Consider the following 20280-nt stretch of genomic DNA (forward strand, 5'->3'; position numbering starts at 1 on the left):
AATAGTAACTTGCACTAAACAAATCAAATTGTTAAACATTTGAACATTTTCGTGTTTTCACATATGGCCAGAGCTCACTGAATGTTGTTTTTACCTTTTGTGCCAGTAAATTGGGTGACCTCAGTGATGATCATGGAGAACATATGTATTTTACTGAAAACAGCCTAATAAACACAAAGTTATTAAATGGTGTTCAAAATTCACCAGTGCCGTTGTTTTGGTTCACAAACTCTATTAAGATATAAAATCTTCTACCGCGTGCGACCAAATAATTAACCTAGCGAGAATCAAAGATGCATGTGTAAGAGAGATCAACCCAAAGCTAGCCCATTTTACGGCAAATACAAATAAAAGATAATAAAAAGAGAACTTTCTTATTTATGGCAGATGACTCAAAAAATTGAGTTGTTTTGTTCACAGTATGTTCAACCCACGCCTTTTAAATTGATTTCACAGTTGAGCAATTAATAAACGGAATCGACTGCCTCGAAAAGGTGCAACAAATATTTTTTTCTTCCTTCGTGCAAGTGGAATTTGTTTTCGTTTTCCACCTGTTTTATGTGAGTTTTTTTCTCCTTCATTCCATTTTCCTTCTTTTTTCTCGTGTATTTATAGACTGATTATCTTTTTTTTTTCTCCGCTGTTGACACATTACAGCACTTTAATTTGCTATTTAGACCCTTTTTAAATTCAAATCAGTCCTCTCATCGCCTACTGACTATAATGGTAGTTTCTATTGAAATCGATTTCGATCTTTGTGAAACAATGTATTGTGAATGATTTTCATTTTTTTTTTTTTTGTAAATATTTTTATCCAAGAATGTATTACGTAATTTTATTTTGGTACATCGAAATCGATATGACGAAGCACCGTGTATAAAAGCGCGCTTAAAGCCGCACTTCTATAACTCGAAACAAAGAACTTGTACGAGCTGCTGGAGTAATTATGGCGCGAGAAAAGAACATTTACATTTTAATAAACGAAATTGAAGCCTGGGTTTCACCTGAAACGCAAGCACAAAGCAAGGAAATGCTGTTATGCCCGCGCTTGTGCTCGCGTCGCTGGTAAAAACTATGCTTAACCGGTGTCTTTATTTTTCTTTTCTTTTACAGTTTTCAATGGGAAGTAAAGCTTTTCGTTGGAATCCACGAGTCTGACTGGCTCTCCCAGGAATTTTTTTCTTTTAATAACGTACTTTATTTAAACATTTTTTTTTTCTCGGATACAGTGTTCTCGAGGACGTAACAATAGGTAGATTGAGTCGAGAAACTCGTGACATCAAGCGAGGAAGCGAGGCAGGGCGTACAAAAAAGTGGTGACCACCACTATACTGCTGTACATCTGTTAGATCAAAGATAACTACAAAATGTGGTAACAACACTAGAGAATAGTAACTGAGGCAAAAGCGATGATAACATGGCGAACAAACATGTTTAGGGACGGACCATTATTTTTTGGAGGGGGTGTTGACCGATTTTCGTCTGTAAACCTTTTTTGAGGTATGCACCTCTGCATTTTTTCCCGAAATTCAGACTACCTTTTTGTTATACATACCGTGTTTGCAAACCTTTTTTTTTAATATTTTGAATACCATCCCCCCCCCCCCCCCATCCTCCAAAAAGTATTGGTCCGTCCCCTACTGGTCAGTCTCTTTCTGCCTCTAAAAATAGATTAAATTTGACTAAGGGAAGGAAATTAAGGAAGCTTAAAGGGGATGCAGCTGATTATAGCTAAGGCTCAACAAAATTGAAAACAATCAATTAACCGTCGGACTTACAACCAAATTCATACCACCACTGTGTATTGTTAATAGAACTAGGCCGGCAGCTTGACCGATCACGACCTCGGTCAAGATTTACCCGTACAGACCTCCTGCTCGGTTAATAAGAACTGATTAACCCGGCTATTTTTTTTTCTAGGGATTGACTTCCGTTTAAGGAGTGTGCAAAGCAGCAAAGAGGAGAAACGCATCTCAGAAAGGGAGAAAGACTAAAAAGAATAAATATGTAACTAGTTCTATTTAGAACTATGGGCTAATACACCTTCATTCTGTTGAATTAACGTTTACATCCCCTTCGTGTACATAGTAGTAATAGTAGTAATAGTTTATTTAACCTCTTTTGCAGTTAAAAGAAACTGAATTATCGAGTGACACTTACATGAAATGAAAAGTCTACTATTTACAATTAAAAATCTATCAAAAAAGGACTAATTACAAAAAGTATCGAAATGTGAAAAAGCTTTCAGCTCTCTTTGTCCTACATGTTATGGCATTATTATACAGGTAAAACTTTGGCGATTTCTGCCTTACATTATACTTAGACTCTATCAGTGCTGGTGAATAGGATGTTCATCTGACTTCATTTGATTCATGTATTTACCGCATAAGTCTTCTCTTCTAGTGTCCATTCTTGCTAATTGAGCAAGCTGTAAGGCATGAGCATATTATTCGGCTTCAGGATAAATGATGTGAAGCGCCCTTTTTTGTATCCGCTCTATTGTATCAGAGAGGTAGCCAGGGATGGCCTGCCAGACTGGGGCAGCATACTCTAAAACAGGCCGGACTGTACTTAAATAGATCTTCAGAATATTTGCTTGGCTAACGCCGGCTCTACGTAAGACTCTAAGCGAATATAACTTCTTACAAGCTTTCTTAGTTATATAGTCGATATGACAGTTCCATTTTAAGTCTTTGTCCATAATAACACCAAGAATCTTATAGGTGTTTACAAACTCAATAACATTGTCGCCTAGTACAATAGGGTTAATAAGACAGTTAGTATTGTGTACATGTATAAAACTAAACTTAAACTAACGGAATTTAACCTAAAAGAGCCATGTGTTTCTTTTGTAGCGTCGAAAATTTAACCGCATTATTCCACGAGCGCGCGTTGGATATGATATGGTAGATAGTCAACGAGGCGCGTAGCGCCAAGTTGGCTTTAACTATCTTATATCCAACAAGGGCGAGTGGAATAGTTGTTTTATTAACCCTCGGTCGTACAAGGGGGGGGGGGGAGGGGTTCCAAATTTTGAAAAAAAAAAAACGATTTACTCTACAATGCTGAAACTTTCAGTAGCTGTTCATTCATCCTTTGCGGAAATTTTGATATGTCAACCATGTGTCCATGGTATTTGACGTTGCCATGGCAACGTCATAAATACAAGCAGGTCTTGCCAAAAATCTTCATTTTTACCATTTCTTCTTAATGTTTTCCAGTTTTTTTTAAAACAGAAGTGCAAAATGTGTTTATTTTTACATTCCATAAGCATTCTGGCTTGATTTTGCATCAATTTCCATTATTTTCTGACTTTCGAAAAAAAATGTTGAAATCCAAGATGGCGGATCCAAGTTGGCGGCTCCAATGACGTCACGTGATGTCATATAACGCCACAGTCAATTAAAATTATGTCATCTTGTAGAGTAAGCTAAGGGCTTTCTTCTCAGTTCAAAGTAATTTCGCCACGCCTTAATATAACGAAGTTTCCGGGGAGGGGTTCCATCCACACTCCCCTCCCCCCCTTGTACGATGGTGAAGGTGTGAGTTTGCTAGTACGTCCGATGGTTAAAAACGCACGATGAATTGCAATATTTCAGCTCCCTGGTTATTTTCGTTGACGCGTATCAGCTACCAGATTTGTGGTCAATGTTATTTGAGCTCATATACCATTGCATGTTAACCAGTCAAAACGCAGGAATTGCAATATATCATTGCCAGTTTTTAATAAACGCTGATATTCTTTTCGCCGTAACTAGATCGCTGTTGCTTTTTTCTCTAACATAAGTTTAGTACGATATAAGGTGTTTCAGATATTAGAAGACTTTACTTAAGTTATTATTTTTCATATGTCAGATTATCTGCATCTATTTTTTTTTAAGTTATTTTTTATTTGGGGGCGATATAACTTTAGTGTTTGGGGCGAGGCAACTTCAGTTTTGGGACGACGTAACTTGGACAGACCGTACAATGAGGCGACTTTACCTGCTACCACCTATATCATATCCTTAATTTAAATCAATTTCGCCAACATATCTTCCAGTTACAAAATATTTATTTTTCTCGTGTAGGTCAGATTTGTTCTTCGCTGCAAGTAAAAGTGACTACTAACAAGTTTTAAATCAAAGTGAATTTTATTTTATTCAAGTTGCTCGCGTCCTTTTAACTACGTAGACGTGGTGCATCATTAACCATGTCGCGCGGACGACGAATTTGGAAACGTCGAGTTCGAAGACGACATCTGATGGGAGGAAGTCTGACGGGCCGTTGTCTGGTGGGCCGACGAACCCTGCCACGGCCAATAAAGCGTCTGATTCAACCACGTATAAAGCGGCTTCTGATTCGTCGAAATTGCGGGTCTGAGGACTTATCTACTGCAGTACCGGTATCATCAACTTCGTCGACGTTTTCATGTCGTGTTTTGTTGTCATAATTCTTATTAGCATCATCCTCTCGATCACCATTAAGGTCCTCTTCATCAAACTCCGCTTCTACAGTGTTTACGTCATATTCACTGCAAACCAAGAGAATATGCAAACTCAGTGTAAATTTTCATAAACCGCATGAACAAAATATGGCCTTACCCTCCGGCAAAATGAAAAGCAAAACAAATAGGATATATAGCTCAAATTAAACAATTTCTGATAAGAACGCCTTCACTATGGAAGAAACATCTCCCACAACTACAGGTTTTCACGTCACTTTAGACCTAGACTGTGACGCTGTTTAAAGTACTGATGCATTAAATACACATATATGCTATTAAACTAAACTGCATAACATTACATTGCACTATATTACAATTATCATTTAAAAGGCAAAATGTTAAGCTGTGATTGCATACAAAGCATGAAAATTGGGATTTACGTGAAATTTAAGGTGGATAAATCTGGTGTAATGTTGGTTATCCAACTTTAAAAGGGAAGCCTCGCGCCATGCGGCACATACTGCCGAAGCTTACCCTGGTTTTGGTAGCATTAAGCGGCTAGGAATATTTCTACTCCCCCTGAATGGGATGCTACTTCATCGCAGGGTACCCCGCCCCCCAGCATTATGTCGCCGGTACCCATTTATACACCTGGGTGGAGATAGGCACTATGATTAAAATCTAAATTTACGCCAGCTTTAATTGAGCTTTAAACCACAGTTAAGTTATGTTGTCATGCTGTGATACATTCATGCTCGTTCAAATTCAAATAATACATACAATTCCAAAAGGGGATTTAAGAGGTTAACCCTATTAATATAACTCCCCTAAAAATATAAAAATAAACTAAAAAAGAAAAACAGTTAAAATCAATCAATCAATATCAATCAATCAATTTATTAATGTCATAGCGCGGGATGAGGTTGCCCTCTATATCCGAGCCAGAGGCTCTGTTAAAAGCGCATGACAATAATTAAAATACATTATAAAAACAATATAAACTAGTATAATTAAAAAATAATAAAAATAATTAAAAAAATAAAATGTAAAAATGCTTTACCCACCCACACTAAATGTTGCAGTCTCTGGCTAGCCTTATTTGTTACGAGAATAATAAAAGAATAACAATTGTCAGAAGAAGCTACCATTTTGGTATTGTTACCTTAGTTAATTGTTTTTAGAGTTATTTCATACACCTGATACCTTTCTGGGATTTCTTTTACAAAGTCTTTAGGAATTTCCTTCAACTTGTCATTTTCAACTTCCAGATCATCGTCGATGAATGCAACTGCAATGCACATTTAGCACAAGGATAACCAAGGCTAACAAGGGAAGCGTCTTCATTCTTGAGAACCCCTTGCAACTTGTGAAATGCGCGAGTAACCTGTTCCTTTTAAACTAATTTCACTGGATGATATTAGGTGGAATTATTCAGATATTTCACCCCTGGCGTGCATTGGTGTATTTGCCTTAAATGCGCGATACGCTGATACGCCGATCGGTGATATTGAGAATGAATTTATGTTCCTGCCACCTTGAATGTTTTAGTTATCCCCCTCACGTATATTGGTATATTTACCTCTGAAATCCAGGATGGGAAACAACAAAATATTTTATCGTCAGAAATATTTGTAAAATGTAAATGATATTAAAACTGTGGCAATGTATATATGTTTTTTTGTTTAGAACGCGAGATTTTCTGACTAACTGATAAAGCATTGAAGCAGTACATTTTGTTAAAGATGAGCGGGAAGGTACACCTATTCTTTTCTTCGTTTGAAAAAAAAAACATTAAATGTTTATTACATATTCAAAAGGAATTAAAATTCATAATTTTTAGTTTCCTATTTACTTTTTTAACATTATTTCAAAGTCCCCATTTAGCACCAACCACGCTTGATATATTTGACTTTAAATATGAATGCTGTTGTATTATCGCACATAAGCATAGTTCCGAAATCTATAAAGCTTTAATTATTTGAAAACAATTTGCTCACCGCGTTGCAGTATTTTATACTTTTTTTGCTTTGGAATGTATCAGTAAGAACAAGCAAAAATATCACCTTTATTCAATAGCGAATTGCAGAGATCATGGCATGGATCAACATTAAACATGGCTAACTCTTTTTTAGCTTACCTGTAATAAGAATATCTAACCCTTCGTTTGCCTTGCTGTAGAAGCCATATCTTTTACCGAAGTAAACACGTACAAAATGAAAGGTTCAGAACCTCACAGCTGTGGTTTATATTTTTATTAATTTTCAAACTTTGGCCATGGTTGGTTAGTATGATGCTGACCCCCTCTTGGTATGATTGTAAAGTTGATTTTAAAGTCATTTTCCTAACAAAAGCTGTTTTGTTTATTTCGAAGCCCTGAAACTATTGTTTTTTTTCTGCTTGATTAAAACTGGTGATATAGAAATTAACACCCATCCATCGTTTGCTGATTGTTTTAGTTTAAATCTATTTTCTTACACATTTAAAGTCGGCCAACTTTTGGCAGCTTGCAACTGATTTATATCGAGGTTTCAATGTCGGAATGAGGTAACCTTCAAAAAGCAAAACGTTAAAACCTTTTTTTCTTTCAGGGTATAAATCTCAAGGTAATAAAACCGGTAACATCACGTGCACAGAGGTCGTAAAATGTTGTTTTTACTTTATATGATTTTGAGGTCAGAATCTTTTTATTTATACGGGTAGATTGTACTTGGAACAAGCGAAAAGTTGAAGCAAATTTATATGTAATATAAATGCCAATTTACATGTAATATAAATTAAAGTTAATGTGACAACCATGAAAGGAGTTCAGAGAAGTCATAAGATCACTCTATTCAAATACGCAGATCTGTCACGCAATATGCTGCAAGACTATCACTCTTGCGTTACATTCAAAGGTCAAACTCACTTCTGAGTGTGATGCGCTATTCGGGCTGGCCAATCACATCGCCCCTTTTCTATTATGTCAATCAAGGCCATGCGGTTTTATCTAGACTTGAGTAGTTTTACTTCAAATTCTCTGAGCTCCCTAAAAGAGTTTTCACAATAATTCCCACCCACCCAACCCTCTTTGGTTCTCTTTTAGCTTAGTATTTGTAAAAATGTAGGCAATGTTTTAGTTCTACGCACATATCCGGCTATGTTAAGGGTGTTTATTATATTACTATTATTATTTTTAAACGTCAGCCATAGCTGATGGACTAAAGAAGCAAGCCCGCATTTATAGACATTATTCTAATAATTATTATTTCCATTTTGTATGCTTACTTACGTATAGAGCTGATGGACTTAAGCAGCATGCCTGCTTACAGAAACATTGTTTTTTATTTTGTTATCATTTTGTATGCTAGCTCAGGCTTAGAGCTGTTGGACTTGAGCAATGTGTCTGCTTTTGAGATATTGATATACATGTAACCGTTAGCTTTAGTGTCGAGCTGGCATGTATCAACTCGACCATTCTGCTATTTCGATTACTGTCTCTTCTGAACTTCTTCAATAGCTTTAGACTATCTTAACTAAGCATTGTCTTTTCTTATAGTTAATAAACCACGGGAGGAGATGAAGTGCTCTGTACCATTCGCCCTTTTGCTCCATAGCCTCACAGGGTCAGCTTTCCCCTTATAGTGGTGCCCCGCAGTGTTGCTGTTGTTGGTTGTTGTGATTGTTCCCAAGGGTCCTAGAGATTAGGACCCCAGTTTCTTGGGAACCAGGGCATGTGGTTGTGTTTGTTCCCAAGGGTCCTAGAGATTAGGACCCCAGTTTTTGGGAACTAGGGCTTCCTGAAAGGAAGGAGAGGATTCCAGTCTCTCGTTGCCAACCAACTAACCTGTGATACATGTACCCTGCATGATTTCTATTGATGATTCTGATTGGCAACTCGAGCACTTCATCCCTTACCCCTTTTCTCCCACTGAACTTGTTGTCTTGTTTTGACTTCATGGGTTGGGAACATTAATGATGATTCATGAACGTGTGGCACTTTACTGAACTCAGTGATAATCGCAGACAACACAGTTATTTCACTGAAAGCGAAGAAATAAATGCAATGCATGTAATACAGTGTAAATGCTATTAAAAAAAATAAGTAGTGCCATAGTTTCGGTTTCCAAACTTTTAATTTTTTCCTCTATCGTAAACATCTAAACAACACATAAAGCTGAGGATCGATATCATGCATTTGTGAGAGCACAACCATAAGTTAGTCTAACCTACGATGTAAACCAAGATCCAAAAAAATTAAAACCTTTCGTATTCATGGCAGATGACTTAAAATGGAGTTGTTTTGTTCACAATATGGACATTATATGGTCAGCCTAAGCCAATTAAATTGACCTCACGCAGTTTGACAATGTACATTATTATATATATCCAGGATCGATGCTTCGAGGAGGTGTAACATGTTTTTTTTTTTTTTGTTTATTTTCTTTTCTCACTTTCTTGCAAGTGGAACTCGAGATCGGGTTTGGTATCAAGCGACGAACTATTTTAAGTCAATTTCTCTCTTTCATTCCACTTTTCAGTTTAATGAACCTTCTTTGTTTTCTTTGTTCGCAATAAGCAACACAAAAGGGGCAGGGAAAATTATTCTTGGCTATTTGCTAAAAGGATATTCTCGTGTAGTAAGCAGGTGCTCGTTTCCAGTGAATTTTTTTTCTATCCTCGCCGTGATTCGGTCTATTCTTACTTTGTAGAAAAAAAATTGATTCTGTGAATGATAATTAATATATTAAAAAGAAACACCCACTGATAAACAAGCAAGAAAATAATAGAAAAGTCTTCTATACAACTGAGGTAAAGCTTTGAAAAACAAAAACAAAAAACGATTTTATCTGCTCGCGGGCAGCTATTTCCTACGTCTAAAAATAGGTTAAAACTGCCGAGGACACAAAAGACTTATGATGAATAGAACTTGATTCTCGCTCAAACTTTCCCTACTGGTTGTTTATCCTAAGAAAAAGAGGGGTCCCAGTATTCGTTAAGGAGCGGGAAAACCTTGGATAAACCCCGTAATTCCATAATTCCATACAATATCAGAGCAAGAGAATAGCAGCTCTTATTTCAACGTGAAAACGGCTTCGACGCAAGCAAAAGCACAAGCGCATTGCATTTTGATGCTTCGGAGAGAATATATTTTGTCACTCTCAGTTACTTATTATTCATACTTATAAAGACGCGAACCAACGCTTCAAAATGAGACCTTATTAAACTGTTTATTCATACTTGTTAAGACACAAACCGACGCTTTGAACTCAAACTCTTGTTAAGATTTTATTCACACTTGTGAAGAAACGAACCGACGCTTAGAACTCGAAACCTTGCTCGAAACTTTCAGTCACACTTGCGAAGACGCGAACCCACGCTTTGAGCTCGAACTCTTGTTAAGATTTTATTCACACTTGTGAAGAAACGAACCGACGCTTAGAACTCGAAACCTTGCTCGAAACTTTCAGTCACACTTGCGAAGACGCGAACCCACGCTTTGAGCTCGAACTCTTGTTAAGATTTTATTCACACTTGTGAAGAAACGAACCGACGCTTAGAACTCGAAACCTTGCTTGAAACTTTTAGTCGCACTTGCGAAGACGCGAACCCACGCTTTGAACTCAAACGCTTGTTAAGATTTTATTCACACTTGTGAAGAAACGAACCGACGCTTAGAACTCGAAACCTTGCTCGAAACTTTCAGTCACACTTGCGAAGACGCGAACCCACGCTTTGAGCTCGAACTCTTGTTAAGATTTTATTCACACTTGTGAAGAAACGAACCGACGCTTAGAACTCGAAACCTTGCTTGAAACTTTTAGTCGCACTTGCGAAGACGCGAACCCACGCTTTGAACTCAAACGCTTGTTAAGATTTTATTCACACTTGTGAAGAAACGAACCGACGCTTAGAACTCGAAACCTTGCTCGAAACTTTCAGTCACACTTGCGAAGACGCGAACCCACGCTTTGAGCTCGAACTCTTGTTAAGATTTTATTCACACTTGTGAAGAAACGAACCGACGCTTAGAACTCGAAACCTTGCTTGAAACTTTTAGTCGCACTTGCGAAGACGCGAACCCACGCTTTGAACTCAAACGCTTGTTAAGATTTTATTCACACTTGTGAAGAAACGAACCGACGCTTAGAAATCGAAGCCTTCAATCATTGACAGAAGTGTTGACCCATTGTTAATTTACGCCCTTTTTTATTGTTATATGGACCAATTCCATCCTTTTGCCCCACCTTTCCAACCCCCCCTCCCCCCAATCAATGTTGTAGTTTGTTTCTAGGAGTCCTTTGCTACCATTTTACAACATTGGATGGGGGAGAGGGGGGTATTTTAGCAGACAGTCATGAAATTTAAAAACTAGTGTTAAATTTGTCATAAAAACCGCAGAACGAAGTCGATGTGTCAACTACTTTTGTCAAAGATTGTTGCTCGAATCTTTTAGTCATTCTTGCAAAGACGCGAATTCGCGCTTTGAACTCACACTCTTGTTAAGATTTTATTCACACTTGTGAATAAACAAACCGACGCTTTGAACTCGAAACCTTGCTCGAAACTTTTAGTCTCACTTGCGAAGACGCGAAACCACGCTTTGAACTCAAACTCTTCGCACGCGCAGACAGTATCGATCATGAACAATAAAAAAGTTAATGACAAATCCAATCGAACACAGTGCACCGTACAAAATGTCCGTAATATAAACAAGCAGGAGTTCGGTAATCGAACACTCTATTGAATACGACTGTCGCCTGTTCGGTAATCGAACGTTCAATTAAGTGATATTGTCGACTGTTGGTAATCGAACGTTCCCGGGGGGGGGGGGGGGGGTACTCCCTATAATGGCCTATACGGGGAGGCTCCGCCCGAAAGGGGTACCTTTTTCAGGCTTCAGGTATATAAAAGGGTAGGGATTTCACGAGTTAAAGTATATGAAAGGGTATGGAAATCTGTCATTTGGCTATTTAAAAGGGCCTTTAATTAAAATATTTCGAACAGACGCAATTTATGGCTGTATTACTTTAATTTATTGAGCGCTACATAAAAATGACAAGAAAACGTCCTATTTTAAGTCCACGCCATGTCTCTTAGGTATATGAAAGGGGTACCTTTTTTCAGTTAAAGGTATACGAAAGGGGTACAATTTCTGTCAAAAATGGTATATAAAAGGGTAAGGGGTTAGAACTTGGGGCGGAGCCTCCCCGTATAAAACTTTTTTGAGTACCCCCCCCCCCCCCGGCGAACGTTCTATTTTGATAAACAACTAGTACCCTTCAACTGGAGCAAAATTTCTTTTGCCACTTAATTTTGCTCTATGTTCGCACGCAGTAACAGGATCTCGGATCTCAAAATAAAGCAAAATTATGGTGCTCGTCACTTAAATGGAACTGAGTCAGCCAGCAGTATATTTGTTTGCTTCGGGGTAAATGAACAACACTCAACGAACACGTGTCATCAAATTAAAGGAGCTTTATTTTTTTCGTCTGTTTTTTCGTCTTTCTTTGATTTAGCCAAAACAACTCATATCGTGTAGACAAACATAGTAAGTAAAACCACATTTACTATCAGACTACCGTGCTTCCGGATCATCGTCGCTGAATTGAACTGCAAGACCCACATTTAGCACAAGGCTAACCAAGGCTAGCAAGAGAAGCGTCCTCGTTCTTGAGAACTTCTTGCAACTGGTAAAATGCGCTATAAGCTGATCCTTTTAAACTTATCTTACCGGATGATATTAGATGGAATTTATGTCCCCCCACCTTTAATATTTCAGATATTCCACCCCTGACGTGCTTTGAATTATTTGCCTTAAATGCGCGATAAGCTGATACGATGATATTGAGAATGAATTTATGTTCCTTCCACCTTGAAAGTTTAGATATTCCCCATCTCACGTATATTGGTATATTTACCTCTAAAATCCAGGAAACAGCAAAATATTTAATGCACTTGCTATCGTCAGAAATATTTGTAAAATGTAAATGATATTAAAACTGTGGCAATATATGTTTTTTTTTAGAACGCGATATTTTCTCACTAACCGATAAAGCATTGAAGGAGTAGATTTTGTTAAAGATGAACGGGAAGGCACACCTATTCTTTTCTTCATTTGAAAAAAAAAAAACATTAAATGTTTATTATATATTCAGAAGGAATTGAAATTTATAATTTTTAGTTTCCTATTTACTTTTTCAACATTATTGCAGAGTCCCCATTTAGCACCAACCACGCCAGATGTATTGGACTTTACCGCATATTATGGCACATTAGCATATATAGTTCCAAAACCGATAAGAAAAAAAAAAAAACAACAATTTACGCACCGCGTTGCAGTAATTTATACTTATTTGCTTTTGAATGTATAAGTAAGAACAAGCACAAATATCACCTTTATTCAATAGCGAATTGCACAGATCATGGTATGGACCAACATTAAACATAGGTATCTCTTTTTGCCATTTTTTTTATGTTAATTTATTTACAGTGTCCACAATTTGCACGACAGTGCTAAATACATTGACACTTCAATAAAGTTATTAATTTTCGATTTATTTATTTTTATGCCAATAATTAGAAAGATTCTTGGCATTGACAAAAATGTATGAATGATAGTTAATCAGCACGAATACAAGCAGGATTACTGCGCGGTTATGGTCTGTTCTCCAAAGCTTTCAAATGTGCTGCCGCGCACAACCAATGTCTGTACGTGGAAGCACGCGGGTCATGAAGTTAATTAATCTTGTGACTCTTAACCCTTTGGTCAGTTGGACTCCCCGATCTGTTAAGGGCTTTCCAACAACCAAAAAAGACGACCTACTGACCCCTAAATAATACATTTTTACTTCAACTAAGGATTTTTTTATCTGCCTCATTTTACAACTAGCACGTCACTTAGTTGCGTGCACAATACAACAGCATTCATAACTTATGTCATAATGTTTGACTTCGAACAGCATATAAAGCAACAACAATTTAAGTGCAGCTGAATGACCGAAGTTTAAAATGTTTAGACGATGCTTGGTGTTCAAAAATGATATCAAAACATCGTATTAAGATCTCTGTATAAGCAATTTGTTATTAAAACATACGCGAAATCGTGTCCTTTTGTGATCAGAATGATCAATAGTTTTGTGTAACACTATCAATATTGAAAGACCGATTTTTAAAAGACCTATTTTTAGAAGATCTAGCAAAACAACACAAGAACTAACTGCCCGAAACAAGATAAATATTGGCAAAAATATATATTTTTTCTAAAGCGAAATGCGTACGTCTTTTCGTGTACAAAGAGCGTAACTATCAATCCAAATTCAATCACCCTCATTATAATCATCCTTTTTTACTATTCATTTGAATTAAATCCTTAAAACTTGGGATAATGTCATTTAATGTCCTTTAATCAATTGAGCTTATTCAATTTCTTGAGAAATTCCGTAGCAAAGAGTCAACCCTTACCTGTTGAGTCACAAGTTGAAAAAAGGTTTTGCCTGAACATGTGTTCAATAAATCAATCGATTAATCAATTTATCAATGCGATGACGCGGGAAAAGGTTGCCCTCCACATCCGAGCGAAATGCGTGTGTATCAAACCATAATAATTATAAGCTTAAAATTAAAATGGAAATGAAATGAATGAAATGATCCTTGTAGTGTGAAAGCAATTTAAGCAATTGTATTTTTTTTTGCCTGATAAAAAAAAAAGAAAAAAATCAAGGCTACAAGGGGACTTGAAATCATGACCTCTGAGATACCAGTGCGATGCTCTACCAACTTAGCTATGAAGACTTGATACCTTGGGAGCAGGTCAATCGTAGATTGTAATATCCCGCAAATGGAGTAAAAGGTGTAATGAATATATGAAAGACATATGAGCTGCGGATTTAGGATGAAATGTATGAAATGATCCTTGCAGTGTAAAAGCAAATACTATCTGTAAAAATACATAAATGCTTTACCCACACACACTACAAACATGAATAATTATACCATCCCAGGATTAAAATCCTATCGTTGTTTCCTTATTTATTGATCGCTAGTTTTGCGGTGGGTTGTTTTCATCATTGCCCAGAGTGGCATTTCCATCTGGCGGTACCAAAAGAACCCTGAGGTTATACACACACTTTGCATCATATAAGTTGCGCTTGGTTTAGTTATTAAGGTCGTCAACAATTTGTCATACAGTTTTATCATAGAAAGAAAAATGACAATAACAAGATATTCTGTATTTAGTGGGCATTTCTGAAATCGAAATGCGAGGTAAAAAGTCACTTGGAATAGAAAGCAGTAAAGTGTATGTTAATTGATTAATTCTTCTGGTAGACTTTATCCACGTCTAAAAATAAGGCTTACTTACAGACGAAGATTTTTTGGCCACGATAAATATGAAATCAAATCGGCGGGAGTGGATGGCGATCTGATGCGCGCGCGACGTACCCGAAACGTCGGCCGATTCGCAAAGATCCGTGAAAGCTGCACAGATTTGCGCGTGTTGGGTCTGATTTTATTAAAGGATAAAAGCAATCCACCGATTCCCTTTCCGATTGCTCGTGGCTAGTAATCGGATTGCCTGTACCGCCCGGTGACTTTCTCGTAAACTTATTCAAAATTATTTGTCCACCGGTTCCCTTGCTTGTTTTAAAATATTTTCTTTCATCTTTGGTAAACTAGTTTATAGCAGGATGGTTTTTTTTTTTTTTTTTCATTTATTTAATTTTAATTTGATATTGTTGTGCGTGAAATCATAATTAACGTGTATTTGCGTGCAGGGAATATTGTGGAGTCACTTCGGACATGGATGTGATAAAATGATTAAAATGTCGCCCCATTTGCCAATACACGGTCTTTCAAATTAGCAGAGAAGTAATTCCCAACCCATTAAACAACAAAAATAGACAAATAAATATTGTACAACAACATTTAGGAGAGCTGAAATGTTCTCACCAAAGAGTTATAAATAATAAATCCGTCGGCAAATCTCACTGAGCCGGTCTCCTTAGTTAACAGGGGAAAGGTAAAGGAGGAGTAATATAGGCGACGATATCAATAAATAATATCAAGTCAACAAACTAAAAAAGTAAACTGTGACTGTGAGTAGTTATATGTTTATCTTTATTTCTTTCTACAGAACTTGTCTTGTAAGCGTTTTTAGTTTTCAATAGTTAGTTGTAAGAAAGTTAATTGATAATCAAAGGTAATATATAGATTTAGGCAAGCCTAAAAGCGGAGCTCCCCATTTATTTAATTTTCACTGGAGCTTACAATGTTTTCATTCTAGTGAATAAGCGGCCAAAGTACTAATGTTTATGGCGGTTTATAGGTGCGACACAAATTTAAATAGCTCACGGTTATACTGAATGTCAGCAGTAACAAAAATAATAATCTTAAAGCGGGGCAAAATCATTACTCATGGCACGAAAAATTACTTTAGAGTACAGTAAATTATCTGCTTTCTAGCAAAAGAAAATAGTTTCGCGATCCTGTTATAGTTTCGCAGCAGTTTAGTAGACTCCACAATATCTATTACATTGATATTGGATATATTCAACGTGCACTACAGAGTCTGTCGGATTAGCTCAATCGGTAAGGTGCCAGTCTGCGGATCCGGAGGTCGTGAGTTCAAAACCCAGAGGTCAAGTTTTTTTTTTTTTTTTTTTCTTTTTTTCCTTTTTTTTTTTTTTTTTAGCCCGTAGCAATTAAATGGTTTGTTTATTCTATCAGCCCGATTTAGCTTTCGAATGCTCCTTCATGTACGATGCAGGCTTTACAGATAGACACGAAAGTCATCGATCGATTATGGCTCTTAATGTCCACTTTTTTGGCGATCGATTACTTTCTACACGTAATTTTCAGCCACATTTTTGTTTCATTGCTTCTTGTTTTTCTTTTCAAACCTCTTTAAATTTTAAAGGCCGCCTTTATACGGCCGCCTTTATACGGCCTTCTTGCTTCACTATGGCCGCCATGTTGCGCGACTCCGTACGGACGCCGTACGTACGCGCCCGCGAACCATGCCGCTATCCATGTTGACCATGAAAACTCATTTCGATAGTGTTCCTTCTTTCATGGTTATGGTGCTACGCTTATGAGCTCCGCTATAAACTCAGACAAATTTTGTCGTTTTACGCATCAACTTTATAAACTCTACGCTAGAAGATAAGCCTTTGACCACAATGACACAATATCATCGAGGCCTTGTAGTGTTATCAAGTATCATTTTACTCTTTTCAACTCTTTTTTGTTAACACGGATTACGTGACTTGTCTCAGAGCCACAGACGAGGGCCGAACTCGTACTGAATTTAAGCTTTCCTTAACTTCCATGCGTTAATCAATACCGTACGGCAAAAAATATGTCGTAAGCTAATTTCAAGCCCCAATAACGACAACGGAAATTGCTTTTTGATGGTTTTAATTTTAATATGTATATTGAACTGCAGTTTTATATTTGATTTTTTTTTTCGAAGTGAAAAACCACGCGGTCCAACGAGTTAAATATATTTCGTTTTAATTTACATGTGTTGGCGTCCATTAGGAACTTAGTTCTTTTGACCACAATATTGTCCTACATCATTTTAGAAAGTATGTTAATACCTTGCTTCACTTAGCAACATTAAATACCGAGTGTTTTTTTACGCCTCCACATGATAATAGCTTTGTATATGACAAAAGAATATCATGCCCTTGAATCTAGGGCTAATATGATGACTTTATTTTAAGAAAAATGTCCAAAAAATAAAAATTTTCTACTCGAGCTGCAATATAAACAACACGCAAAAACAAAGTCAAATTTGGCATAATTATTGTAGAGGCTCTTCCGGCTCTTACGTCTATTTACAAGAAAATGATATACGTTTAGCTCATAACAAAGCATGTGCTTTAAAACTTGGTTGATTGTTCACAAAACAAACTTTTCTTTGAAAAGGGGCAGAAAGGTAGAAAATGAGGCCTACTAAAAGTAAATTTTGTACCTGATTTCAATAGATAACTAACTTCACCATTTAAATGGCCATTTCTCAATAGTATTCATCAAGCACATTTTTAGGTAAATTTGTTTATGCTCGTCCACCCATGACGCAATTGATGTCATCATTCGTGACAACTATAAATACATTACATATTGCGCTTATATATATATATTACGTACGTAGACCGATGTTAAAATATCAAAAACTATTGACACTTGAAGAAAACGATTTTCCAATATCATTCAACAAGAAAAGTTTAAAAGAGGAACTTTTTCGTACACTTCATCAGTTGCGACGAGTAGCTTACAATGAAGACACTTCTTTTATTAGCAGTAGTTGGCTTCGTGCTATCTGTGGGCTTTGCCCTTCCATTCAGTGACGATGAGGCTGAAGCTCAAAACGATCAGTTGAAGGACATTGCAGCTGACTTTGATGATGACTTTGAACCAGAGAACCCACAAAGTTATGGGTATGATGCTAACAGTTAAGGAACCCATCGGATAAGCAAACGTAGTTTTAGGCTTTATCGGGGACAATCACCGTTTTCCATACGCTGGAGACAATTAAGGTTTTCCATAAACTACTTAAAACAGTTTTAACCGCCCAATAACCACTCTTTTTTATACTTGTCGCTATCTTTTTATTATTACTATTTTAAGATCTAGCAGCAAAGATAGAAAATAATGCACTCACTCAAACAACGAAACTAGTACTGGCAAGTCCTATCTTGTTCTTTCAGTGAACATGTCCCTAAAAGCAGAGCTGGCACATTGATTTCATTGATTTCCTTTCCGCAAGCCTCGCATTACAATTATACAACACACTAATGTAGTTGTTGATAACCTTTTCACGCTCACTAATGATGCGTATTACAATCTATACCATTATTGCAGTGACAACGGCGTGGACACGGAAGACGAAGATGAAGAGTTTGATGAAGAAGACTTTGACGATGATGACAACGATCAAGATGAAGACGAATTCCCTGAAGACGAAGAAGACGAAATCACTGATGACAATGATGAAGACGAAACTGAGGAAGATGATGGAACCGCAGTAGAAAAGTCTTCAGACCCGATTCGCTTTAGACGCATAGGCCGTGCTATCAGACGTGTTGGACGCAAGGTAGTCCGTGGTGCTAGACGTGTGGGACGTAAGATTGGTCGCACAGCTCGTCGCATTGTTAGACGTGTCGGACGCAAAATTCGACGCGTCCGTCGATATAGAGGCTAAACATGAAATGGTAGGTTACAACTAATTAGTATAAAGCTCACGAGCTGCGTGGCAGTAGTAAAACACTCGAAAAGCTTTACGTTCAAAGTGTTTCTCTTGAATCACTCAGTTTCGTTCAAAACGTTTGAGTTGTGGCCAATGAATGCTAAAAGAAACCACTATTTCAATCCGACAAATTCGAATGACTGTTTTCAAGTCACTACCTTTAGTGCTACTGTTGTTTTTTTCTGTGTTATGTCTTGAGCTGTCAATTTGGTCTTATATTTGGTTCTCAAATTGTGTTATGGACCTCTGTTTTCGTTAGAAATTCGAATGAAAGGTTGGCACATTTCTTCTCTCAATTCTGAGAGAGGAAAATAACTAATGACTTCGCAAAATACAGGAGGACAAAACGGAGCTGTTCCACGGAAAAGCTTTTCTTCATGCACTTCTTAGCTGGCCGAGAAAACGCACGATTTCTAACGAACCAGTCATTAGATTTTTATGAAATTTTACATGGTTATACTTTAATTAGAAGGCAAGAAAACTGCTTATTACAAAATACACGGCCAGCCAGATGGGTTGAATTTTTTTCTCAGCCAGCTGGAAAGTGCATGAAGAACAGTTTTTCTGTGGATTAGCTTCGTTTTGTCCTCCTGAAAATATTTGTGGATGCTGCTCGTCCTTTTTCCCCCTTGTAACCCTAAATGTCGTATTACGATTACTTATTTTTAATTGTTTAATACATTTTTACTCTACTGTTCTACAGGTTGTCTTCAATGAGATCCGATCCCAAAGCAGAGAATTGCAATAGGATAAACCAATCTTGAACTGTATTATCCAGTATATCGTCGAACCGAAATATAGTGCTTTGTATACAGTTACGCATTACAGGCTACCCTGCACCGAGTTCTCCCAATTAAAGTTTCATTTGTACTTGAAAGTGAATTATACTGTTACTATACATAATACTTGCTGTAAAATTTATGTAAGGTGCGTTATTGAATAAACACTAAGCCTGTATTAAAACCCAATTAAAATAAATCACAGATATTGCATAAGTTGGATTTTGATTTGCTTTTTGCTCGCCGCCATTGGCTGAATTTTGGTAACCTATTGAGCACAGTTGCCTCTGCCAAAAAGTTTCTCACCCTTGGAATATAATTCAATAATCATGACCTGCACACTGCACATGGTGTGTCGCGATCATTCCTTTGACAACAAGGTCTGGAAGTGGGTGGTCCTGATCCCGCATTCTTGCTTCTTCTTTTTTAAACGAAAATCCGGCATCCCGCATTTTTGTTTCATTTTTAGTGACAAGTTGTATCAAAAATGGCTGTAGTTTAACAAGGCGCTTCATGACAGTGGTAAACAGACTAAGCGGAACAAAAGTGAATTTCGTTTGACAGGGTATACATCGCTTATATTTAAGTGCGCATTACCATCAATTTGAAAATTATGAAGATTGTTTAGTTTGAAAACACTGAAACAGTTTGCACACTGCGTCGAGGCTTAAATATACATACTCCTGAATGTAGCAGTAAGAATATTCTATCAAAAACATCTCCTTATCGATAGAGAACTGCACAATATAAACAAGCAGCAAGAGTTACTTCTTTTTTGTCACTAAAAAACCTAGTCGTTGTAGTGTTTTGTGATAAAAATTTTTATTCATTGGCAAGAATACAAGCAC

The 20280-nt window shown here is 37.0% G+C and overlaps 2 protein-coding genes across 2 annotated transcripts in view; both read left to right on the top strand.

Moving 5' to 3' along the window:
* Positions 1–20280, top strand: part of LOC144660740 (uncharacterized) — a 51987-nt gene that overhangs the window by 17174 nt on the left and 14533 nt on the right. The window lies entirely within an intron of this gene.
* On the top strand, positions 17583–19654 carry LOC144660741 (uncharacterized). Its single transcript, XM_078521477.1, has 3 exons — positions 17583–17844; positions 18269–18618; positions 19357–19654. The coding sequence occupies exons 1-2, from the start codon at positions 17684–17686 to the stop codon at positions 18606–18608; spliced, it is 501 nt and encodes a 166-aa protein (XP_078377603.1). The 5' UTR covers positions 17583–17683; the 3' UTR covers positions 18609–18618; positions 19357–19654.

This window comes from Oculina patagonica, chromosome 7 (genome assembly GCF_052425735.1).
Source record: "Oculina patagonica isolate OP01 chromosome 7, crgOcupat, whole genome shotgun sequence".
NCBI lineage: Eukaryota > Metazoa > Cnidaria > Anthozoa > Scleractinia > Oculinidae > Oculina > Oculina patagonica.

Coding starts and splice junctions, on each gene's coding strand:
- LOC144660741 (XM_078521477.1), top strand. CDS start 17,684: ATGAAGACACTTCTTTTATTAGCAGTAGTTGGCTTCGTGCTATCTGTG. Junction 17,845..18,268: donor GAGAACCCACAAAGTTATGG/GTATGATGCTAA, acceptor CCATTATTGCAG/TGACAACGGCGTGGACACGG.